Source organism: Rhynchophorus ferrugineus, unplaced genomic scaffold (assembly GCF_030347505.1).
Source record: "Rhynchophorus ferrugineus isolate W39M unplaced genomic scaffold, kcgeb_rfMv2 rfM11, whole genome shotgun sequence".
Classification (NCBI taxonomy): domain Eukaryota; kingdom Metazoa; phylum Arthropoda; class Insecta; order Coleoptera; family Curculionidae; genus Rhynchophorus; species Rhynchophorus ferrugineus.
Genome location: NW_027472590.1, coordinates 22,115,801 through 22,143,221, shown reverse-complemented (window position 1 = coordinate 22,143,221; position 27,421 = coordinate 22,115,801). Strand labels below are relative to the sequence as shown.

General features: G+C 32.9%; 3 protein-coding genes across 11 annotated transcripts in view; all 3 read left to right on the top strand.

Annotated features, from left to right (window-relative positions):
- Plc21C (Phospholipase C at 21C) overlaps positions 1-27,421 on the top strand; it is a 316,467-nt gene that overhangs the window by 3,459 nt on the left and 285,587 nt on the right. The gene's annotated exons all lie outside the window — the stretch shown is intronic.
- Positions 1-27,421, top strand: part of LOC143204589 (uncharacterized) — a 347,147-nt gene that overhangs the window by 69,421 nt on the left and 250,305 nt on the right. Inside the window, exon 6 of one of the 2 annotated variants that reach the window (XM_076417266.1) lies at positions 2,592-2,602. The exons of the other annotated variant lie outside the window; for it this stretch is intronic. The gene's annotated coding sequence lies outside the window, so the exon portion shown is untranslated. Of the gene's footprint in view, positions 1-2,591; positions 2,603-27,421 lie in introns of those variants that run through there. 2 annotated transcript variants of the gene reach the window in all.
- Positions 12,638-15,456, top strand: LOC143205354 (uncharacterized). The gene is made up of 5 exons (XM_076418607.1): positions 12,638-12,680; positions 12,929-14,730; positions 14,780-14,911; positions 14,990-15,269; positions 15,362-15,456. Exons 2-4 carry the CDS (start codon positions 14,613-14,615, stop codon positions 15,184-15,186), a joined length of 447 nt encoding a protein of 148 aa, XP_076274722.1. The 5' UTR covers positions 12,638-12,680; positions 12,929-14,612; the 3' UTR covers positions 15,187-15,269; positions 15,362-15,456.

The window sequence follows — 27,421 nt, the reverse complement described above, 5'->3', positions numbered from 1 at the left end:
CTTAAAAAATGTTTTTAAATAATTATGTAGGTCTTCGAATTTGTTATAAAAGTGTTTAGACCCGGACTATTGACATTATATTTACGATTAGATGTCAAAATCTCCTCATTTTCCTCGTATAATTCCCAATAAATCCTCAATCAACATGAGATTCTTTGCAAAATGGGAAACTCCGCACAAGTTGGCAATGCCGATACTCAGTAACCTTTGATACAAGTTTGATTTACTTCGATACCATTACTTCGATATTGAAATATACCATATTTGGCATAAACTGTATTTTGTTTCTTCCACTCTTGTTAGTATATTCAATACCTCAGTTAAAATATCTTATTTATAATAGTGATGGCTCACATAATAGAGTCACAAAGAGAATAATTTAATAAATATATGTTATGGTAACTTGTTTTGACAATATTTTCAACATAAGATCAGAAATATATTCGATATATTATTTAAAGTAATATGTTAGTATATTAAAACATTAAAATACATTGTGAACTATCTCAAGAACTACCAGTCATTAACCTTTTTAAATTGCATTTAATTAAAAATAATTTCCATTGAGTTAACAAAACTATGATAAGTGAGATTATTTTCAGAACTGTAATGACTTCGGAATATCAAATATAAGTATATATTGTCTTATTGTCTTATTGTTTACTTTTCTGTTTTGAACATAAATATGGGATAACAAATGAAGTAATACATATTTTATTTATCCAATTTAGAAATTTATATTAAAAAAATATATTTACAATAACTAAATTAATAATTAGTTATTAATAACTATTAACATAGATATATAACGTAAATAATCAAACTAATTGATACAAGGTTCAAAGAATAAAATGTCATATAGTTACATACTTTATAACAATTTTTAAACATCTTAATTAATGTTTTCATAATATATTCTACTTGTCTTATATGTTCCATCTATGCAAATTATGCAGTTAATTTCATTTTAATTTCTGCATATTTTCATTACTTCATTTAAGTATTCATATAGTCTTTATCTTTTAAAAATAAATACAGGTTAATTGAAAAGTCCCCGACCTGACACATAGATGGCGCTACTACTTTTTTAGTTAGCTCTAACCCTCCAAAGATGCGTGTATAATTTTGACAGCTGTCGGATCATTAATATTAAAAAATTAAACTTTTGTTATTGTGAAAAAAAATGGATAAAAGGAATTTCGAGTGTTGATAAAATATTGCTTTTTGAAGGGAAAAATAGTTGAAGCAAAAACTTGGCTTGATGCCAAGTTTCCGGACACTGCCTCACGAAAATCAACCATCAAGGATTGGTATGCTAAGTTTAGACGTGGTGAAATGAGCATCGAAGACGGTGAACGCAGTGGACCCTTAAAAGAGGTTGTTACCGACGAAAACATTAAAAAATCCACAAAATGATTTTGAAAGGCCGTAAATTGAAATTGAATGAAATAGCAGACACTCTAAAGATATCAACTGAACATGTACATCATAACAGTCGGCTGGCAAGCTTATGGTGTCTGTATTTTGGGATGCGCATGGAATAATTTTCATTGACTATCTTGAAAAAGGAAGGACCATCAACAGCGACTATTACATATCGCTATTGGACCGTTTGAAGGACGAAATCGCCGAAAACGGTCGCATTTGAAGAAAAAGGAAGTGCTTCTCCACCAAGGCGATGCACTGTGTCAAAAATCCATGAATTGGGCTTCCTCATCTACTGTATTATCCAGATCTGACCTCCAGCGACTATTCCCTGTTCTCAGATCTCAAAAGAATGTTCACTGGGAAGAAATTTTCGTCGAATGAAGAGGTGATCGTCGAAACTGAAGCCAATTTTGGAGCAAAGGACAAAACGTACTACAAAAATGGTATCGAAAAGTTGTCGCTATAATCAGTGTATCACCCTTGAAGGGAATTATATTGAATAAAAAAAAATTAAAGCATAGATATAAAGTTAAAGCTAAAAGCACAAAAAAAGCTTAAAATAACGACAATTAAATATCCATCATTAAATGTATATACTTTTTTTGGGTTGTTTGTTAGTATTAACTATGTAAAAAAAAATAAAAAAGTAGATAAATAAATAAATAAAAAAGAATAATGATAAATAGAATAATTTCTTTACTTAAATTCTTAAATAAAATTGCATCGTTCTTTTCTTATTTATTCCACTCTTCCATCTCACTCTTGTTGATAGCTCATCTTTAACTTGCTTTATATGGCTTTTGTTTATCTACTTACAATCATTACTTGATACAACATTTTTCAACATTCAGTTGCACTAATTCTTTGTGATTGTGATTAATTGTTTTCCAAAGAGAAATTTTACCTAAACTAACACATAAATAACAAAAACGTCAAACATACCAAACTAAATTGAAATGTTATTCATTTTATTTCAGTGCGCCTGCGCTCAACTAGCCTATATCATATATTGCTTCTTGTGCATTTATCTCTAGTATTTTCAATTTTGACAGTGTCTGTCAATACAACTGATGTTTAACAAAACACTGCGACGTGGGACATATGCATCGTTTTTATGTCACGCTCAACTCGTTTATTAAATTAGAAAGCTCGGAAATACCAAATCGAAACGGGCATTTCCCACGAATTAATATAAATCAAAAAGTTATTTTATCGTCCATCAGAACGCCGTGTTTTTATAAGGAATAGTTCAACGGTAACAGTATGTATAATGGGTCTTGAATAAACGTTCTCGTGCCTGCTTTTGTTTAGATAAAAGTGGTAGCTTATTAATAAATAATAATAGCTTTCGGTTTCGGCACGTTTGACTCGGTAAACAAATGTTTGTGTGTAGTGTTTCGAGGATGTAGATAATATACGATTCGTTCTTTTTGCTGAGTAGTACAGTCTGTGCGATGGGATGTTGTAGCAATACGCATGGTGACTCTAATAAAGAATCAAACATATTTAGGATTAAACAATTCATTAAAAAATATAAAGGATTTATTTGTAAATTACAAGTGTGATTGCATTCACCGCTTTCTTACTTACTAATAACCTTCAAAAGAAAGCTGTTAAAATTTCATGATATTCTACTCATAAGTTTGTGAGTTTTTGTGCTAAGAGTACTAAAGAAGAAATAATTTTTGTTACTTTCAAAACAATGTGTAGCGAATTGAGGCATGTCGAATTTTACATCGTGGAATAACGGTCTACAAAATACCCAGAAATATAAGCCCAGATGTTGAACACGGGCGGGGTGCCAATTGGAACCCGACACCGAATAGCTGGCGGCAACCCCGAGACGTTTATCTGGGATATTACTGAAGGGTATTTCGGTCATTCAGTGCTCAACCGTCGTTTGGTTAAGACGTGCCACCATCGACTGCCCAAGCATCGTCTTCAGGTAACTCCGCTGCCATCCGTTTTATTTATTTGTATTTTTCGCATCTCCTTTATTTTGCCAATAAATAACGGTCACATTATGTAAACACCACTGTTTCATTTCGATTTACCTCCATTCACCGAGCCACATCATTTTTACCCTAAAGTGGTGACCCCGACGTGATCTTTGGCAAAATTGGGTTTGGACTCGTGAATGGAGGGTACGTAGAAAATGGTGTATTTTACGTGACCGTTATATATTTTTTTTTGTTTCAAAATTTTAAATATTTTTAATTCGATTCCTTTTCAAATTTTACCTTCAAGATTCATTTTCATTTTATTCCGATTAATTTCATTATTTCCAATTAATGTTTTAAATTTTTTTTTGTCAAAATTTTTATTTCATTTTTATTTGGAATATTTTTATATCACTGCTTAATCATCAGCGTCTCGGCTAAACATTTCTTTCGGCGCTATGTTTAAATCATAATGTCTTCCTTCGCTCGCCGTCTCCGTTATAATGGCAGATATTTTGATTTAAAAGGCTTTGGGCAGCTTCGGTCGGATACCGTCGTTATTTGTTTTTTTTCTGAATTAACCTAACGTATGTGACTACGGATTAGTCACAGAGCAGCTCCAGAAGCTAGGTACCGATTGCAGTCACCGTAGACTCGTTATGTCTTCGCCGAAGTACCAGAATTGCTAACGTCTCGTCGTCGAAGAAAATAAGCTACCACGTCGTCGAACAGTCGATCCTCCCACAGCGTCGATTACGGGAGCCCTGTCTGAAGAATAGCTTGTTTTCAACGTCGTCGATGGACCACATTCAAGTGCCAAAGCGACGATGATGCAACGGTATCTGTAGGACCGGAAGATATCAACAGCCGTACCAGATCGCAACCGTACCAACCACAACCGTTTCGAACTATCATATTTTTTCAAAGCCCATTTTACACAGCACATTTTGTTTGGTATATGTTTTTTTTTGTATTTGATATTTTTTGCAAACATTTTTGTATTTTTGTTGAAGTAATTTTATGTAAAATTCTGGCAGGGGAGTATTGTAGCGAATTGAGGCATGTCGAATTTTACATCGTGGAATAACGGTCTACAAAATACCCAGAAATATAAGCCCAGATGTTGAACACGGGCGGGGTGCCAATTGGAACCCGACACCGAATAGCTGGCGGCAACCCCGAGACGTTTATCTGGGATATTACTGAAGGGTATTTCGGTCATTCAGTGCTCAACCGTCGTTTGGTTAAGACGTGCCACCATCGACTGCCCAAGCATCGTCTTCAGGTAACTCCGCTGCCATCCGTTTTATTTATTTGTATTTTTCGCATCTCCTTTATTTTGCCAATAAATAACGGTCACATTATGTAAACACCACTGTTTCATTTCGATTTACCTCCATTCACCGAGCCACATCATTTTTACCCTAAAAATGAATCAAAAACAATTTCGTGTTTTAATTTTACACTGCTACTTGTTGGGGAAAATACCTTTCAAGCGAAGCAAGTGTTTGAAAAGTGTTATAAGTTATAAGACTCCATCAGAAACAACAACAAAACCTTGGTTTGCGGATTTCAAAAGTGGCCATAGAGACATCGATGATGCAGAACGCAGTGGACGTCCAAATGAGGTGGTAACACCAGAAAACGTTCAGATTGATCGAAAAGTTAAGTTGCGTGAGTCAGCTGACATCGTAAAGTTACCGAAAGAACGTGTTGGTTTCATATTTCATGAGCATTTGTCTAGGAGAAAGCTCTGTTCAAATTGACCTGTCATATGTATTTATACCGCATATTGCATAAGAACTTTAGGCTTAAAAATTCTTTCTCGATATAAGCATTAACCGTGCCAAATATTATGTATAGTATATTTTCAAAAAGAGATCTTGGCTGGCTTTTATTTGGCACAGTGGTTAAGGCGACAAATCTCCAGAGAGATCCCAATTACGCCAGTAACCAGGTCGAGTAAGAGCGGATGTCTTCTGGAATGATTTCTAAGTTGGTCATTCGCTAGTCGGTATTCTTAATGCTGAGGACCGTGTTCAGAGCTCATGTTAAACAGTAGCTCCAGTCCAAATAAACCCTCGTTGGTAAAAAGGAGACTTTAAAATACGTAAAAATATTAACTGGGAGGCGGGTAAATTACCAATGGCAACGTCTCGCTCATCTTCCGAATCTTTATCGGTGAGGTCTGCATTCGTTGGAGGTAGAATAACAATGTTATGTTCATTACTACTGCCGTCATAACAGCTCAATGAGAATTAAAGAACTCAAATAAAGTAAAAATGACATAATTGAAAATATAAATACCTACAATAGTTTTGTATTTTAAATGTACAGTAAACATTGTAGTAAGTTGTCTGCTATACTTATAAAAAGCCTATCTTCAATATGTTCTAACCCTATGTAATACCCTACAATACATTATAAAATAATAAAATAAATAAAACTTACCCTACTAGCTTTAGTTTATTTTTACGATTGCCACAATATGAAAGCAATTTCTTCAAGTCAATTTACTTCAAAACTAGTTTGCAAAGAATGCAAGTACTAAATAGCTGTTTTTAAAACTAGCTGTCAGTACATCTCAATGTGAAATACGGCGGAATGTAGAAATATGTATGATGTTGGGTTGAGTAGATTAATTTTATTTTAATTTGGCGACAAGGAAGTGTACTGGGACCAATGCCTTATCTACTTTACACTTGCGATATACCACAAATGAAAAATATCACGACAGCTACATTTGCTGATGATACTGCGATTATAGCTGTCGGAAACAACAGTGAAGAAGCCTCACGAAAATTACAACAGGCAAGTGATAATATAACTAATTGGACACAAGCTTGGAAAATAAGAATTCATGAAGGTGAATCTGTACATGTGCAGTTCACCTATAAACAGACCGTAGAAGCGCCAATAACATTAAATAACACTATCATTCTATATAGCAACTACGCTAAATATCTCGGAATGAATCTCAGTGCAAAACTTCGCTGGAAGGAACATATAAAGAAGACAAGAAAATAACTGGAATTGAAATATAGGAAAATCTACTGGCTAATTGGAAGAAAATCACAATTATCAGTACATCATAAATTGTTATTATATAAGCAAATACTGAAAAATATATGGACATACGGAGTTCAATTATGGAGATGTTCTGCAAAGAGTAACATTAATAAAATACAAATTTTTCAGAACAAAGTCCTGAGAGGTATTGTGGGTGCACTCAAATACTATAAGACTGACACCTTCAGATATCGAGACCTTCAGATACCCACAGTCAGCCAAGAAATCAAGAGAATTGCAAGGGGGCATGAGCAAAGACTCCTTTCTCATACGAATATTGAAATATTGCAACTTTTGGATACCACCAGAACAGGACACGGACACAAAAGAATCAAACCATCTGATCTTGTGTAGTGAGGTGCACATATTAAAAATTTCAGCAGTGACATGTATAAACATCATTTCACCAGAGACTAAGTTAGGACCGATGGGTCCTCCTAGTTATATACCTATATATAAGTTAGCATAAAGACAAATTGTAGGTTAGACGGAAACGATTATACTATATATTATATTATGAAGATATCTATATAAATGAAGATTATATAAGTATATGGATGTAATATATATATATATATATATATATATATATATATATATATATATATATATATATATATATATGCCACCTCGCCAACTAGAACCCGATATATAGACGTTTATCTGGGATGTTATTGAAGGGTATTTCGGTCATTCAGTGCTCAACCCTCGTTTGGTTTAGACGTGCCACCATCAACTGCCCAAGCCTCGTCTTCAGGTAACTCCGCTGCCATCGTTTTTATAATTTGTATTTTTCACATTTTTTTATATTGCCAATAAATAACGGTCACATAATGTAAACACCACTGTTTCATTTCAAATATATATATATATATATATATATATATATATATATATATATATATTTGGAATACGTAATGTTCCAGCCTAGAACTGTAAACAAGATTCAGCAGAATTAATTCTTAGAATAGATAATAACATTAATATATAATATATTATATGATATATTTAGTAATAAAATATTATAGAATAGTCAGTCGATTAAGGTTTATAAGTTAGCATATAATACCAAATATAAAGTATTATATAAATAATTTATTTTGTGTATTAAATATGCGTAATATATTAAGGCATTAAATATTTATAATTTGTATATAATTATGCAGGCTAAAAAACCACTACAATCTATTGTTTTGCAGTAATGTAAATTAATCGTTGGTCGTCAAATAGTTGTAAATGTATCTAGTAGATGAAAACAAATATAGTATGTTAATATATTAATATATTAATGTGCATTCATATTTAATGCTATGCTAAGACTTAATTACTTTCCTAGCACAGGGAGGAAAGTGGCTCAAATCATTATGATTCTTAAATCTGGGAAAAATCAGAAGACGTCTCCTCTTTTCGTTCTATAAGACTGTTACCTGTGATCCCTAAACTATTCGAAAAATTATACATTAAGAGACTCAAAATTATCGCAGATGAGATAAATATTATTCAAGACCATCAATTTGGTTTCCGTAATAAACACGGAACAACAGAACAAATACATAGATTAGTCAGACAAATTAACAAAAACTTAAACGATAAAAAATAATGCACCGCTGCATTTCTCGATATATCTCAGGCCTCCGACAAGGTGTGGCACACTGCACGTTAAATTGAAGAAGCATCACATGAAGATCGAATATCAGCCACAAGAAACCTCCAACTTCATCTTAACAAAGTCGAATTGTGGTTGAAAACGTGACGTATCAGTGCAAATGAGACAAAATCTACCCATATGACATTCACCCTTTGTAGAAGGACATGTCCCTCAGTAAAATTGAATAATCATGAACATCCGCATAGTGACAAAACGCAAATGGCTTGAGGTTAAACTAAACCAAATGTACTAGCTGATAAATCTAAATTATCATTAGATAATAAAGTTTTGCTGTATAAGTCACTACTTAGGCTTATTTGGACCTATGGTATTGAACTGTGGGGTACTATTAGCAAATCTAATATAGATATCCTCCACAGGTTCCAGAATAAAGTGTTGCTAGTCATCGTCGATGGCCCATATTACATGTCCAACAAGCTGATTGAGCGCGGTATCCCCTTAGAATCCATAACGAGTGTGATTCGGAGTGTTAGTGCGAAGTACTCTGAAAGACTATTAGTGCATCCCAATGCAATCGCCAAACAGTTAAATGTGCGAGATGACAGTGAAGTGCTTAGGCTCAAACGCAAACTACCATACGAACTGATTAATAGATGTAGAATAAGCTAGAATAGTTGTTAGAATAAGTTATGATAGACTATAAAATAAGTTAGAATAGTATCTAGAATAATATTTAGATTATAAGTTGTACAGTACTTAGTGAAGTGATCAGTGTCAGGATAGTTATATAACTGAAATCACATAATAATACTTATTGTCCGAGGCAGATTGTTGAAGTTCTAGGAGATTAATAAAAAAAATTAAACAAAGCAGATATTCGAGCCGCTTGAGTTTATACCTCTGAGCCAATAAAACGATGCGAAACGAACAAGAAAATCATCGTCCCGATTGAATCTGGTGCCGAATCTGAAAATATAAAGCCATAGAAATTAACGCCTCCGATTCAGGGAATAAAATTAGAACGGAATGGAAATTTGTCGATTTCGCCTCTCGGTCTTCTCATTAGGTGCTTTCGTCAGTCGGGGAACGCCGTGCCATTGGAGCGGGTCCCGTATTTTTCCGAGGTTCGTCGCTGACGGATTTTCATTTTAATAAAAAGGCCGGGGATGTTTCAAGGCGAACGGCTCCATAGTCCGGAAGATGCAGGCAGCGTCATAGAGCCTGACAGTTTTTGACATAATTACTGATTGAATACGGTTTAATATTTTGAGATAATAACTGGGGAAAAATAAATATGTTTTTTAAATTATTATTACCATTATTGGTTTAATTATATACCCAGTGGGTAATAAGTATTTCTTTTTTTTTTGTTATTTAATTATTACATTGTTGATAGTCGTTTCCGACTAACTTATGATTTGTCTTTATGATAACTTAAATTTAGGTATATAACTAGGAGGACCCATCGATCCTATCTCAGTCTCTGATGAAATAATGTTTATACATGTCACTGCTGCATTTTTATTACACCTCACTACACAACACTACACAAGATCAGATGGTTTGATTCTTTTGTGTCCGTGTCCTGCTCTGGTGGTATCCAAAAGTTGCAACAATTCAATATTCTCAGGAGAATGGAGCCTTTCCTCATGCCCCCTTGCAATTCTCTTGCTATATTGACAGACTGTGGGTATCTAAAGGTTTCGATGTAGGTAGTCAGTCCTGTAGTATTTGGGTGCGTCCACAACACTTCTCAGGACTTTGTTCTGAAAAATTTGTATTTTGTTTATGTTATTACTTGCAGAACATCCCCATAATTGAACTCCGTATGTCCATATAGGTTTCAATATTTGTTTATATAATAGCAATTTATTATGTACTGAAAATTGTGGTTTTCTTCCAATTAGCCAGTACATTTTCCTATATTTCTATTCCAGTTCTTTTCTTATCTTCTTTATATATTCCTTCCAGCAAAGTTTTGCATCAAGATTCATTCCCAGATATTTAGCGTTATTGCTATATGGAATGATAATATTATTTAATGTTATTGGTACTTGTACGGTCTGATTGTTGGTGACCTGCAGATGTACAGATTTAGTTTCATTGATTATTATTTTCCAAGCTTGTGTCCAATTATTTATATTATTACTTGCTTGTTGTAATTTTGGGGTGGCTTCATCATTATTGTCTCAGGCAGCTATAATCGTAGTATCATCAGCGAATGTAGTCATTGTAATATTCCCCATTTGAGGTCCATATCACAAGTGTAGAGTAGATAAAGCGTTGGCTCCAGTACACTTCCTTGTGGTACACCTGCTTTAGCTTCTTTTATTGTAGAGTAAGCTTCTTCTTGATTAACTCTAAACATTCTGACGGTAATGTACGATTTTAGTAGTTCGGTGTGTTGCTTTGGTAACATTTTCAAACCTTATCGAAGGCTTGTGCTACATCTAAGAATGTAGCTGAGCATACTTTTTTACGTTCGTAGACTTTTCAATAACATCTATTATTCTGTGGACCTGGTCAATTGTCGAATGCTTGTTAATAAACCTAAACTGGTGTATTGGTATTAGGTTTTTTATTTTTATGATTTGTTTTATTCTTTTCAACAAGAGATTTTCAAAAACCTTAGATATTACTAGCAGCAGTGATATAGATCTATAGGCTTTTATTTCATTTGGTGACTTTCCATGCTTTGGGATCAAGTATTTCTTATGATAATTATTATATTTATGTCATGTAGAAAATTACTTTAATTGACGAGGATTTTTAACACAAAAACTGTTAATTTACTTTCATACATACCTGTTTTGTTCAAAGACAGAAGAGACGACTTGAGTGGCGATACAAAACGACATTGAGGGTTTTTGTCTTTTTCAAAAGAAGTATAAAAAACCTCCTCGAGATCTACTTTTAGATATCTTGCTCATTACACGGCATACAGTAAACAAAATGTAATTTCAGTTCAGCACATGCGCATTTTCATTTATTTAAATAATACTCTGAGGGAACCAGTGCTCTTCTGGTAAGCTCAGCGCAAGCGTATATATTTTCTTTTGTCCCTGGCGCTGAAAACTGTAGTCCAATATTTTTTTTTGTTCTGCGATAGAGAAATTTGACATGAAATTAAAATGCAGTTGCTAAGTGCTAGGAACTCATTTAAAGTTAGTAATACGGAAGGATTATTACGATTGTTATAAAATTTACGATAGTAATACCATAGATAAATAGAGATTTAACTTCATAGGAAATTTCGAGGAACTGTTTGGCGACATCCAACGTGTAGATGTCGCTACTTTTAACTTATTACTTGTTTTAGTCCCCATGCTATGAGCCGCGACGGCATCCGGTTGATTCACTTCATCTCTATAGCGGCTTTATGGTTTATTTTCAGTGCGCCAACCTAAGGTACATTAGTATAGTAGTATTTATGAGATGGTAGTATAATAATTAAAGTGAATTCTCTATCCAGAAAGTGTACCCGGATGCACAGATAGTAGAGAAATGCAGAATCGTTTTATTTCGAAGAAGTATTTGGTTGTCTTGTGGTTGTGGTCAAAATGGTTGATAATGTTAAAAAGCCCAAACTGACCAGACTAACCATCAAAGAAATTTATAATCGTTATAGCGTGTTTTGTTGTTGTAAGTTGAGGTGCGTTTATTCATATTAATAATCATATAAAATATCAAATATGTATTTTTTAATTTTAAAAAATAATCCCTTTCTAAAAGAAGCTGCACAAACGGCCATATACTTTTATTCTTGGATCAATTATTTGATAGTTGAAACTCCACTAAAATAATAGGTCCGGAATGCAAACCTTTTAAGAGAGGATTAACCAAAGTTCAATACACTAGAAATTTTGTTGCAAAGCGATTCAGGAATTAAATAGTGCTTACATTTTATTGGCCAAGTAAGAACAAATTTATTAAAGTGATTTAGACATTTAATAATCACCTTGATGGGGTTCGTTTCATTAAAAATAAAAGAAAATGTGTAATTATCCGAATAAGGCTGAAGGCTACTTAATCAAGATTTTTAATCAATTAATCAATTTTTTTTTGGGTTTATTAGAGTACATGGATTGAAAAATATACGTCCTTCGGCTGGAATATTTGACAACACATTTAAAGCGCTCTCTTTTGCCGTTAGGAAATTATAAAGAGGATTAATTTCATACTAACGGGGGATGTGTTATCAGGAGTTGAGAAGTTGCAACTTCACTTTATACCTTCAATTGCAGATGTTGCTATATGAACAAACGAGTCAAGGCAATATCACATGCCCCAGAAGATTATTTTATTATACTGTCAGTAAAAAAATGTAAATTTAAAACAGAATTTTAACAGAGAAAGTCTCAAAGATTGCTTTCAGTACAAGAAAACAAAAAGCAAAAGGAAAAAACAGAAGAGATAATTTTGATTTGTCCCAAAGTTCTTTGTTTATGATAATATTTATATTTTAAATATATATATATATATATATATATATATATATATATATATTTATTTATTTATTTATTTTTATACTATATTTATATTTTGTACATAATTTTCAGTTTTACAGATTATATTTATTTCATTCATTTCAGAAATTATTTTTTTTTAATTTAAATTTTATTGGTCAATTAAACGTGACGTCAAGACATAAATAAAAAATCATGAACAAAGGACTTTAGAACAAATAAAAATTATTTATTCTGTCTTTTCCCTTTTTCATATTTGTTTAGGACCATCAATTTAATAGGATCTACTAGAGTTTTGTCTTTTCTTTCTAAAACTAAAAGCAAACTTTGAGTCTTTCCTTGTTTACCTATTTTATCTAAAATTATATGGCGCACCTTATGATTTTTAATATTCTAACTGGAAGATCATTATATAGTGTACAATTAAATCGTTTTAAATTTACATTTTTCAAAGATTTTAGACAAAAAGATGTTATATACATTATCGACTTGGCAATATCGCGGCATAAAATTAAGGAGATAGCTCACAGACCCACTGACAGTATAATTGAATAATTTTCTGGGGTGTGAGATATTGCTTTGCCTCGTTTGTTCGTATAGGAACATCCTCGTCAACATATAGAGTCAAGTTGCAATTTCTCAGCTTCTAGTAATACATCCCTCGTTAGTATTGGATGTACTGATGAGCACTTTAAATGATTTCTCAAACATACTAGCCGAAGGATGTATATTCCTGAATCCAGGAGCTCTAATAGATCCAAAATAAAACTCAAACTATTTCAGTTAAGTAGTCTTAAGCCAATATATTCGTTCGGATAATTACAGTTTTTTTTCTTTAATGCAAAAGGAGATTCAATGTAGTTATTAAATTAATTTTTTTTAATTTATTTGAAAGTCTCCTTTTACCAACTATGGGTTTATCTGGACTGGGCCTAAAGTTTAACGTGGGCTCCGAACCATGGTCCTCAGCATTAAACCTACCGACTGGCGAGCGACCGACTTATAAATTATCCCAGAAGACATCCGGTCTAACCCAGCCTGGTTACTGGCGTGACTGGGATCATTTTCCTTGTCGGATTTTACACTCTTGCAAATTTTATACACATTTTTAACAGTCACAAACATAAATTTAGGACCATGGCCCAGCAGGAACCCGCGGCTATCGCAACAGTAGGAGGGCCGTCCCATCTCCTTTACCACTGCGCCACCAAGTCGGCTAAATAAATTTTTAATTGATTACACTTTAGCAAATGTATTATTATTTGGGCAATAAGTTAATATTACATCCTGAATTGCTTTGCACCAAAATTCCGAGTGTATTGAACTTTGATTAATCCTTTCTTAAAACATTTGCATTCAGTAGCTATTATTTAAGTGGTTGTTGGACTGTCAAATAATTGATTGATTCTTTCGGAAGGGAATTCATTTCTAAAATTAAAACATAAATATTTCATTATTTTATATGATTATTAATTTGAATAAACTTACCCCAACTTGCAACAAAACATGCTGTAACGATCATAAATGTCTTTGATACCTAATCCAGTCAGTTTGGGATTATTAACTGTTTCTTTAAAGACAGCCAAATATCTCTTGGAAGTAAAACGATTCTGCATTTCTTTGCTATCTATGCATCCGGGTGCACAGCTTTTCTTAGATGGAGAATTCACTTTACTTATAATACTACCGACTTGTATATACTAATGAACTAATAAGTCTAAACGTTATAAAAATCTAAAAACACTATTACTTACCCACACTATTACGTCTGACATACTGAATATGGTCATAGAATAAAGAAATATTGAAGTGAATGTTATATGGAAAAATCAGGTCCCACGTTTAAGCTTTTCGGAATCCCCGTTACGCGGCCAAATGTCAATGAAAAATGCAACAGCTATATGTGTGTTTCTCTCTCGTTCCACCTCGGTATTAATAATTCTAACCTAAGCAGCTAACGGCCATTTTTAGGTGATATAATTTGTACTGTTTATTTACGTCAAGTTTTTCGGTATGTGTTTTTGTATATATTTGACAATTACTTTATATTATTTTGTGTATTTTAATTTATTAGTGTAATAAAAAGAAAACCTTAGAGGAATGAATCTCCCACGTAGGTCCAGGAAAATTTGTAATCATTTTAAAGATGAAGGCTATAGACCAAAATGTGGAAAGCCATGGCTGAAACAAGATGTAATACCTACTAGTAATTTAAATAGTAAGTATTTTGTTAAATAATAATGATTTATTGCATTGAAATAATTAAGCAATATTTATTGAGATTCTTTACCTTTACTACAAGACAAGGAACATATGCCCCAATGGCAATATTAAATCACATAGGTTTTTTGAGGTTGATAGATATATAGGAGATTCTTCTACACCAACAAGACCTAGAAGTAAGTATATAATAAGAAACTTATGTTTATTATTAGAGAATGGAGGTTCTAACTTGAAATTTATATGTCCATTTACAGATTTACAGATTACAGATTACAGCCTGTCCCATTACTTTCGTTTAAGGTTGGATGAAAAACTAATGGCTTTATCCTTATTAAAATGCAGTGGCAGAGGATATAAACTGTTATCGAAGATATTCTGCTTGCCTTCTAGAAGAGCATTAATGCAAACACTGAATAAGGTTCCTTTTTGTTGCTGGAGTAGTAACCTTTAATTTTGGTTGTTAGTTCAGAAACTTGACTGTATAGACCGAACTGCAGTTGTCATATATATTTGATAAAATGTACCTCAATTTAGGTAGGTTGTTAATTTAATTGATTCTAAAAAATAATACAACAGAACCATTAATAATTATATTATCTTATTTTAATGTTTGTTTTAAATATTAGAGAGAAGATAATATCAGTGGATTACGTGTTTTGGGTAGTGGAGATATCTCTGTGATTATATCAATGGCTTTATGGTCAAGGAAAATTAATGTAATTATAATATATCAATAAAATATATTTAAATATATTTATTTTTTTATTTTCCCAGTAAAATTATAGGCATTTTTTTTTAATTTCCCGCTAAAATTTTTTACTATACATTTTTAAATTTCCAGCTGAACTTTTTAAAATTCCCTCGTCTATATGTGAAAAGTTATCATGAATTTCTTATTAAGTATTTTAAATTAATGATGATCCGTGTAAAACGTAAGAAAAATATGCAGAATTCTTGGAAATAATACGAGAAACTATTTCTAATTCCTGGAAGAACATGGGAATTATCGAAAAGCTTAGATTTTTTTTGTATCGTATTATTACTGGTCATAAAAAGTGGATCAAATATGAGAATCTTAAGCGAAACATATGTAAGGACCACCTGGTCATACACCAAAATCAACGACAAAGCAGAATATCCATGGTTCCAAGCTAATTCTCTGTATTTTGTGGGATCAGCTTAGTGTGGTATACTATGAACTGCTGAAGACGACCTCAATAAGAGCAAAGACATGATGTTATCATTCAGCAGACAACGCTCCACCACATGTTTGAAAACCCGTGAAAATATGCTTCGAAACATTAAAATGGGAATTGCTACCCCATCCGCCGTATTCCCCAGATCTTGCTCCTTCTGATTACTACTTATTCCGTCATATGAGTCGTAACCTGTTTGACTTTCCTTCTTATGAAGCTACCAAAAATTCAAAAGATATGTCGTTCTTTCGAGATGAAATCCGTAAGTTGTCTGAAAAGTGAGAAAATGTAGATGTAATATCGATGGACTTAGAATAATATACATTGTACCAATTTTTAAGGGTATATAAGTTGATTAATATTAATTTTAATAACTTTAACTTAATTAACTTAAGTTAACTTTAATATTAATTTACAGGCCTAATATAATATAATCGACTTATTTGCCTGAATTATTTGTAAAAATAAATATATCGTAATAAATTTTTACCCAATCTATTAATTTTGGTAAATTTTAAATCAAATACATTTGCTGTATGAAGGAATTTAGTTTTATAACTAGTGTTGACCTACTTTTTGAAATGTCAGTGATAAATATAAAGCAGGTTGGCCTAGTTGATAATAATTCTATCATTCAGTAACTTTACTTTAGCATTAGTTTTTCGTTGCAGATAGTTCGAAGAACTTTTCAGGTTTAATTATTTCATTTTGACACGGTTTACTGGTAACTATGATGGTGTATTTGGGTCTTTTTAATTAAATAAATTTTTTGGTCTTTATAGGTTTTGTTACTGACGAATATTTTAATATTTTTTATATTTTGTATTTTGTACACACACATATATATATATATATATATATATATATATATATATATATATATATATATATATATATATATATATATATATATGTATATATATAGTTTAGGGTAAATGATTCTCTCTGACTCGGTGAATGGAGGTAAAACGATATGAAACAGTGGTGTTTACATTATGTGACCGTTATTTATTGGCTATATAAAAAATGTGAAAAATACAAATGGTAAAACGGATGGCAGCGGTGTTACCTGGAGACGAGGCTTGAGCAGTCGATGGTGGCACGTCTGAACTAAACGATGGTTGAGATAAACGTCTCGGGGTTGCCAGTTAACGTTATCGGGTTCTAGTTGGCGCTGCTGGCACCCCACCCGTGTTCAACATCTGGGATTATATTTCTGGGTATTTTGTAGACCGTTATTCCACAATGTAAAATTCGACATGCCTCAAGGTCGCTACAATAGTATATATTTTGTAGTATGAGAATATATTTTACACAAGCTACTGACTAACTAAATAGTTTTATAGCTCTAACATTTTTCAATTATTCTCAAGTATTCGGCTGTACGTTCTAAGGCTGCGTATTCTAAGATCTAAGTTTTATACAAATCGTAGATTTTAAATTTTATAGTGAAAAAGTGTGCGAATTTCCGTTTACATTACAAATATAAATTTTTAAAAGAATTTTACATACATTTTCGTTCTCTTTGTGCAAGAAATCATATAATTTGAAAGTTCTTTCCTTATTAGAGATGTAAAAATTGTTGGCTCAATTTTTCGATGTTTTATCATTTTCAAGTTTTTTTTGCTGCCACAAAATTAGAAATTGTAAAGCAATTTAACATAGACACATTAACATAACGTGTCTTTTAGTCCAAAATACATATATTTAAAGAATTTTATCTTTAACGGAAGAATATGTACAAACAATGCGATATAGTTGTTGGCCACACTGCTTCTGTGTAAATAATGCAACGTGTATATATTTCTCAGTTTATATACATGAGGAATAGGAGATGGGCGAAATTCAAAGCTGACAGAGACCGACGAACATCAGGCAAAAGTAGCAGCAGAACTCAACAATAACACTACGGAAGGAGCTGTACCGCAGAGATATACATGTACCACAACTGTGCTCCGTAGAGACAGACTGGACGGACTAGCATCTTATACAGAGTCGCTTTCTGGGAGATTGGGAGTTTATTTTTTCTGCAGAGGAGTGGGAAGAGTAGATTGTACACGCTATTGCCTTTGCAGATAGCGTGCTGGATTTGGGCTGACCATTGGAACCTGCGGTCGAACTGGAGACCGAGGTATGATACCTTCTGGAGCCAGGGGATAGGGACTTTATCGATTTGGTTAAATTTATCGAGGCGATAAGAGCGGAACTCCTTCTTGCGGTGGAACAGAATAGCCTGAGTTTTGTTTAGGGTTAATCTGCAGCCGCCAGAATTTGTACCACGCAATCGCCTGGTTCAGTTGGGCTTGAAGTCTGTCGCGAATGGCGTCGGGGCTGTAACCGGTGGCAAAGAAAGTTGTGTCATCTGCTTAAAATCATATGTGGGAATATTTGTGGAGTGGGAAATCAGCTATACACAGGTTGAACAGGGCTGCGACTAGTGGTGCACCTTGCGGAGGTCTGTTTTCGAGAGAAGACTGCGTCACCGATCCTCACTTGGAAGGACTTGCCGTTCAAGTATGAATCAGTCAGGGCGTCATTCGGTAGATCAAGCTGGTTCTCTTTGAAGATTAGATAGTTGTGCCAACCGAGCTTGATGAAGGCTTGAGTGTTTGGCATGGAAACTGAATTGTTCGTTCGGGATTATGTGATGTGCGTCTGTGAAGCTGTTTAAAGCGTGTAAGTGAACTAATCAGGCTGATGGGCCTATAGTCAGATGGATTGGACTTGGCTTCCTTTTTGGGAATGATAGCGACCAGCCCACGTTTCCAATTCTTTGGGAAATGCTTTAACCTCAGGATAGAGTTGATAATGTTGGCAAGCTCTGAAAGTTTTTCAGATGGTTTACTGTGACACCATCTGTGCCTGGGCGAAAGGAGCTCTCTAAAGCTAATAATCATGAAAGACTGCGATTGCAAAACCCTTTATAATGAAGCCAATGCTAAGCTGGGAAAAATGGAGTCTAACATTGTTAAAGCCTGAAAACTTGATGAAGGATAGATGGATGGATGATATGGTATGGTCCAATGAATCATCGTTTACCCTGTTTCCTACAAAGGGCCGGATTCATGTATGGAGAATGCCTAAAAAGTCTACTAACTGGACTGCTTGCGTCTTACAGTCAAGCATGAGCAAAGTTCCATTATGATTACAGCGGCAATATCGTGTTATTCATTCGTGGTCCGTTGATTCACATCATTGGTGAGATTACTGCGAATTAATATCGCGACATCCTCATTAATGAAGTTCTTACTATAACTAGCATAACACTGCCATATTACGCCTTAATGCCTTAGTTTTGAGTAGCATCTGAATATCATCATACATCCTTCCTCACTTGCACAATGGCCAGACATACATATAATTAATCTATATATTTATATAATAGTTGGAAACAATTTAGCTATTTTAAACAATATACTTCAATTTCCGTTCAATTAATCTCAGTTTAAGGAAAAACATTCGAAATATTTAATATCGAACATTAAACAACTCTACTTAAAACAGATAATTCATTTCTAATTATGATGTTAGTGTTATGTAAATGAAATTCTTACAACTGTTTGGTTATCAGGAAAGCATTTAAGGAAAATTAGTTGACCTTTTAATGTTTGCGGTGCATGTGATATATTAGTCAAGTATTTATACAGAGTGATAAAAGTAAATTATATTGATTATTTATAAAAATAACAATAAATAAGCGGTCGGGTTATTGCTTCGTTTATCTTAATATGGGATATTGAATTAAAAAAATTGTGGATTATTAATTAAAAAGTTTGAAGATTCGACAGGAAATACTATTGGGAATAGATCATTTGAAGAATCCCGCTTAAAGGGATTGTCAAAATTGTTATTACCGCTAGGTTATCTTCTGTTATTTAGTCATTTGCAAACTTATTGAATTTTATAATAATTATTATTAAACTTAATGGTTATCGTGGTAACTGCTATATGCATGACACGCAGAAAATCACTTCATGAAGTGAAGAAAAAGTGCTCGGAAAGAAGCGGTGCAACAATGATAAAACCTGAAATCACTTCATTAAATGATTTTCTATGTAAATTATCTTATTTTAAATTTTATTCTAAAGTCTATATATATTCAATAATCGGATTGGATGGTGTTACGTGTTTTAACCTACGCACTTTACTATCATGTTGCATATTTTGCTGATTAGCAAGCACTTGGGAGGTACACCAACACTCCTTTGAAGTACTTAACACAAACCCTTTTGAATTGTGCACGTAAAGTGTGTAAATATATATATATATATATATATATATATATGTAGACATATATATGTATATGTATATAGTGTATAATAGTATAGAGCATCAACAATGGCACGCAATATTTTTGGATTCGTTGAATGATGGCTTTATTAGACTAATTATCTGTACCCCATAGTTGAATTCCATATAATCAAATTTGTCTATGTTTTTATTCGTACAACAATATGCTATCTTGTTATCTAATGATAATTTGGATAGGCTAAGACGGTGACATCTTCTGCTTTTCCTGGTTTGAGAATCACGATTATTTTAGCTGCTTTCCAAATGGTATAAAAATAGTTCATCTTCACGTTGCGTTAAATATGAACATTATTAATTTTACTTCCTTCTCTGATAGTTCTGGCAAAATCTCTTTCATTACTATTTGTTTAACTCCTCGAATAATATTTTTCTAACGGTCTCTTTGAAATGAGGAATTTAGGATGTTTATAATATTGTGTTATTCACTTTTGTTCTCTTTCGACTCTTTTATTGCTTTATTAAATTATCTTTTGTTTTCCTCAGTTATTAATAGTTCTTTCGTAGTTTCTTTTTTCCACAATATTTTGTTGAATTGTACAATGTATAATGATATATACTTTCTTATTGGAGGTAGCTCGCTGCTAAGAGCCTTCTGTATATATTCTGCTATATCGACAGCTGTTTCCATATCAATTTCTATTTTTAGATTTAGAAAATGATCTCTCTAGCATTTCTTTAAATCATTCCTTCAAGTTTTTTACAATCTCTTTCATTACTATTTGTTTAACTCCTCGAATAATAATTTTCTAATGGTTTCTTTGTAATGAGGAATTTAAGATGTTTATAATATTGTTTTCTTCACTTTTAGATAGCTCAGACAGGAAGGGGTAATTTTTTAGGTGATTAGAGAATATGTCAGCCCTTTCTTTATTGTTTCTAACTCAATTAATGCCATTGCTTTTAATAGCATGATCATTTCTTTAAATAATACCCTGAAGCTTTTTTACAATCTCATTCATTACTGAATAACAATGAGGAATAATAATAATGAGGTTTAACTCCTCGAATAATAATTATCTAATGGTTTCTTTGTAATGAGGAATTTTAGATGTTTATAATATTGTTTTCTTCACTTTTAGATAGTTCAGACAGGAAAGGGTAATTTTTTAGGTGATTAGGGAATATGTCAGCCCTTTCTTTATTGTTTCCAACTCAATTAATGTCATTGTTTTTAATAGCTAGGTTATAGGTTTGGGTTTTTTGAGATTTATTATTGCATTCTATTTTTATATGGTCTCAGTTGGTATCGAAATGTTGCAAGTATTCTTGAACTCCTTGGTTTTATTCGTTTTGTTCTCTTTCGACTCTTTTGTTACTTTATTAAATTATCTTTTGTTTTCCTCAGTTATTAACAGTTCTTTCGTAGCTTCTTTTTTCCACAATATTTTGTTGAATTGTACAATGTATATATACTTTCTTCTTGGAGATAGCTCGCTGCTAAGAGCCCTCTGTATAAATTCTGCTATATCTACAGCTGTTTCCATATCAATTTCGATTTTTAGATTTGGAAAGTGATCTCTCATTTCTTTAAATCATACCCTGAAGCTTTTTTACAATCTCTTTCATTACTATTTGTTTAACTCCTCGAATAATAATTTTCTAACGGTCTCTTTGAAATGCGGAATTTAGGATGTTTATAATATTGTTTTTTGTTCATTTTTAGATAGCTCAAACAGGAAGGGATACATTTTTTAGGTGATTTCAGACATGTCAACTTTTCCTTTATTGTTTCTAACTCAATTAATATTATTGTTTTCAATAGCTAAGTTATGCTTTTGGGTCTTTTGAGATTTTTTATTGCTTTCTATTTTCATATGGTCTCAGTTGGTATCGAGACGTTGCAAGTATTCTTGAGTTCCTTGACTCTTTTATTGGTTTATTAAATTATCTTTTATTTTTCTGAGTTATTAATAGTTCTTTGGTTTCGTAGCTTCTTTTTTTCCGAAATATATTGTTGAATCAAAGCTCTTATAGAAGAAAAGAAGAAAAGCGATATTGAGAGAGAGATCTCTAATATTTGAGGATTATGTTATTATGTTTATGTTATGTTGTGTGTTAAAGGCTATTTTTACATCAGACAATTAGTGGTGTCTTTGTATATTGAATGGAATATAATTATTAGTAGATCTAACATGTAAAAACAACGAAAATAATGTTAATTGCTGGATAATTGCCTTAATTCTATCGAGAGCTGAGAATTTATTCGCATTTTCACAGTGAATGGGGACTTCGCTGACGGTTTTACTACCGAGATAGACTTAAAGTAATGGTAAATGGCGTAGGCGTTTCTTAATTAACAGGACCACCATCTTTAAGAGGTTCCGTTAACTCTATTCAAGACCTGTTCTGTTTCCTACATAGTCTATAGCACTTGTTAATATGCAACGAACTTAATTTAATAGAGCAAGGGCTCTCAATGTTCACGAGATTGGTAATTACCTTTTTGGTCCATTCGTGTAAATGGGATGCGAGGCAACTGCACTGTTCTTGCAAATAACGTATATGTGTGTTGATATGGGTAATTTGTTTTTTTTTTCGTTAAGTTAATTGAACATTTAAGAAGGAGATGGTTTTAAATTTAAAAATTTTTATCTCATTGTAATTACTAATTAATTTTATTATACGTATTGTGCTATATACGTACGGCAATACTTCTTCAAGTACTTTAGACAGTTTGTGTTTAGACAAGCTTAAACATATTAAATTCTCCTACAAAGTCTTGAACGAGATCTCTGCTTAGTTTCTTTTACTTTACTTGACTTCAATGACAATATTTGGGTTCATAGATCGTCTATATGTATTGTTCGACATATTTTAAACTTCTGTTTCCATAAGACACATATGCCAGTCTGCAAAAAATTACTTATATAGCCTTAATTTGGTGAATCCCATAGAACTATGATATACGTGACCCATATATTTGATATTGGTTTTTTTATAATCCTACCCTGATGGGATTTGATTGACACCTGTTGAAGACTTGAATTTAATTAATATTTTCGTTTGTATTTCTGAGCACCAGTGAGTTCTCAGTCTGATTGGCTTTCGATTCTTGCAGAAACCTATACTGACTTCATGCACACTTGTAGATCTAAACAAATCATATTATATTAAATCTAATTTTGGTAACTTAAATAAGCATAAACTTATTAGGAACTCATATGTACAACAGATAAAACAAATGAGGCATAACTTCAAATGTGCAATGAGAGCAAAATGATAGTATACAGTCATCATCAAGCTAATCTGGACATACGGTATTCAACTATGGGGCACAACAAGCAACAGCAATATTTAAATATTAGAAATATTCCAGAGCAAAGCATTAAGGAACAATAAGGAACACAACTTAATATTCCTCAAAGCATGAGCTATAGGTACATGTATTTAGATGTTAATATGAGAACAGTGAAGCAAGGAATAAGTCAGGATAGTATAAAATCTATATCAGAGGAGATTTTCATAACATACAAACGAGCTAACAGTGTCGCTTGAGTGTAGATGGACAACAGCACGGGATGCTGAAGAGATATAACATCATCAGTCACAGCAACAGATCGTAGAGGGATGGAAGCTCTGGAAAAAATACAACAAACAAACAGTTTAGAAGTTAAACAACATAATGTCTTATTATTTTGAAGCAGATTTCCACTGCGCAGTATAGAGAAAAAACATTTTTGCGCTAGAGCAGAATCCTTTAAACAAATGATTTTCACCTTAAATGCTATAAAAATGAAGTAGTAACAACAATATTCTTTAAATTATATTCAAAATTAAAAAAGCCGAAATATAACCGAAGATGTCATACAATATTCCAGATACAAAAAAAATAATCATCTGTGGTTTGTTTTGTTTTTAAACCTCTGACTTCAAGCATATCTCAAAATAATCCTCAAAGGAAATGCCTTGATGGACTATTGGACGATATGAGACAAATATAACGAGTGTAAGCTTATGTTGCTTTGTTTTAAACAACATTGAGGATAAAACTACCAAAATTCATTGGCTTTGTGGTTTGACTTATATAATAGTTACGCATATAACATAAAACCAATGTGGTATAAATATTTTAAAATAAATGGTATTTCAACGACACTGGCTATATATACAACAATGTATTAGTTCAGAATATTCAAAATGGCTTTCAAGTTCACTTTAACATTCTATGAAATCATCCAACCAATGTTTAACTCTATCTAATCATTTCGATATTGGTTTTTCCTTTATTTAATATTATTCACCCTGTAATTGTTTACTTACCACATCTATTTATACTTCTGTGTCCCATTCATGGTTTTGTTGGTAATAGTATGTTTATTTTGTTCTATTCAAAGTTTTTCTTCGATTTATCGATATATTGTTATAGGTCTTATTAGTAGTTGATTTTTAAAATTTTTTAATTATTATTTATTTTTCAATTTGCATTCAATAGTGTTTGGTGTTTGGAGATCAACAAATATACTTGAAACACTTTTGTAAAAATTAAGCGTGACATTAGGCGTAGTTGAGATGGAAAGTCATTGGAGATAAGGAGAATGTAGATGCTTGTGTGTACCTTTCAACTCTTCAAAGATGGCGAAAAACGCAAAGATGGCGTAAATAATACTGATCAATATCGAGAAATGACTAATGTTGACTTTGAAAACCCTTGGCGAAGGTCAGGGTATTAGGGTTCTTATAGGCGTATATCCTTTATCGGGACAAGGAAATCACCATTGGTTATGTTTTCCCTCCCTAGAAATAATTACTAATCAGGCTGCGAGAAGAATAGTTAAGCCAACCTACTCTATGAGTGGAAGGTATTTGCATCTAGTTCGGACCTTCAAAAATATTCTAATAGAAAAAATAAAATATTTTTAAGAAAACAATTGAACCCATTTCAAAATATAAATAAGGAACTAACTAAAAATTATAAAATAAAAACAGTTATATTAATTTAGATTAGTTTTGTTGGTAATTTACTTTTTTGAATATGTCACAAAATTATATTATAGTTTTTGTATTGTTTGGGCTCGGCACCGACTTCAAAGTGATTAGTTGATTAGATGTAGTAAAAATAATATTGTAAATAGATAAACAGGTTTAGGTAGGTATTAAGCTAAATTGTGTGTATATAGTAGACTATAAAATAAGTGTAGTAGATAGTTAAATAAGGTCTTTGTTTATTTTTATTTAGTTGTTACAATTATTATGTTCATTGTAAAATTCTTAGTTTGATTATTTTTTAATTTTTAGTTAGTTCCTTATTTATTCTTTAAAGTCGGTTCAATTTTTTTCTTAAAAATATTATATTTTAGGGTAAATGATGTGGCTCGGTGAATGGAGGTAAAACGAAATGAAACAGTGGTGTTTACATGATGTGACCGTTATTTATTGACAATATAAAAAAAATGTGAAAAATACGAATGATCAAACGGATGGCAGCGGAGTTACCTGTTGACGAAGCTTGGGCAGTCGATGGTGGCACGTCTAAACCAAACGAGGGTTGAGCACTGAATGACCGAAATACCCTTCAATAACATCCCAGATAAACGTCTCGGGGTTGCCGCCAGCTATTCGTTGTCGGGTTCTTGTTGGCGCTGCGGGCACCCGCCCGTGTTCAACATCTGGGATTATATTTCTCGGTATTTTGTAGACCCTTATTCCACGATGTAAAATTCGACATGCATCAAGGTCGCTACAATACTCCCCTGCCAGAATTTTACATAAAATTACTTCAAGCAACAAAAATACAAAAATGTATGAAAAAATATCAAATACAAAAAAAAAATATACCAAACAAAATGTGCTGTGTAAAATGGGCTTTGAAAAATATGATAGTTCGAAACGGTTGTGGTTGGTACGGTTTCGATCTGGTATGGCTGTTGATATCTTCCGGTCCTACAGATACCGTTGCATCATCGTCGCTTTGGCACTTGAATGTGGTGCATCGACGACGTTGAAAACAAGCTATTCTTCGGACAGGGCTCCCGTAATCGACGCTGTGGGAGGATCGACTGTTCGACGACGTGGCAGCTTATTTTCTTCGACGACGGGACGTTAGCAATTCTGGTACTTCGGCGAAGACATAACGAGTCTACGGTGACTGCAATCGGTACCTAGCTTCTGGAGCTGCTCTGTGACCAATCCGTAGACACATACGTTAGGTTAATTCAGAAAAAACAAATAACGACGGCATCCGACCGAAGCTGCCCAAAGCCTTTCAAATCAAAATATCTGCCATTATGACGGAGACGGCGAGCGAAGGAAGACATTATGATTTAAACATAGCGCCGAAAGAAATGTTTAGCCGAGACGCTGATGATTAAGCAGTGATGTAAAAATATTCAAAATGATTGTGAAATAATATTTTGACAAAAAATTTTAAAAAATGAATAAGAATAAAATGAAAAGGAATATTAAAGGTAAAATTAAGGAAGGTAAAATCGAATTAAAATTATTTAAAATTTTGAAACAGAAAATATAACGGTCACGTAAAATACACTATATTCCACGTACCCTCCATTCACGAGTCCAAACCCAATTTTCCGAAAAATCACGTCGGGGTCACCACTTTAGGGTAAATGATGTGGCTCGGTGAATGGAGGTAAAATGAAATGAAACAGTGGTGTTTACATGATGTGACCGTTATTTATTGACAATATAAAAAAAAGTGTGAAAAATACAAACGATAAAAAGGATGGCTGCGGTGTTACTTGAAGACGAGGCTTGGGCAGTCGATGGTGGCACGTCTAAACCAAACGAGGGTTGAGCACTGAATGACCGAAATACCCTTCAATAACATCCCAGATAAACGTCTCGGGGTTGCCGCCAGCTATTCGTTGTCGGGTTCCTGTTGGCGCTGCGGGCACCCCGCCCGTGTTCAACAATTGGGATTATATTTCTCGGTATTTTGTAGACCCTTATTCCACGATGTAAAATTCGACATGCATCAAGGTCGCTACAATATAATTTTAATAATTTATTTAATAATTTTTCTCTTTTTAGTGTTAGATATTTACTCAATAAATTACGCAGTTATTTTATTTAATATTACAATGGGTAGGCGAAGTAAAGGTGCTTATGATGAAAAATATCAAAAAGAAACAATGATTGAAATTAAGGAGGGCTTCAGGCCCATCGGGTTAGCTACCTAGTTTAGGTGATTTGACAAATGTTTTAAGTAAGCAACAACAAAAG

Coding starts and splice junctions, on each gene's coding strand:
- LOC143205354 (XM_076418607.1), top strand. CDS start 14,613: ATGAATCTCCCACGTAGGTCCAGGAAAATTTGTAATCATTTTAAAGAT. Junction 14,731..14,779: donor ACCTACTAGTAATTTAAATA/GTAAGTATTTTG, acceptor GAAATAATTAAG/CAATATTTATTGAGATTCTT. Junction 14,912..14,989: donor TACACCAACAAGACCTAGAA/GTAAGTATATAA, acceptor GTCCATTTACAG/ATTTACAGATTACAGATTAC.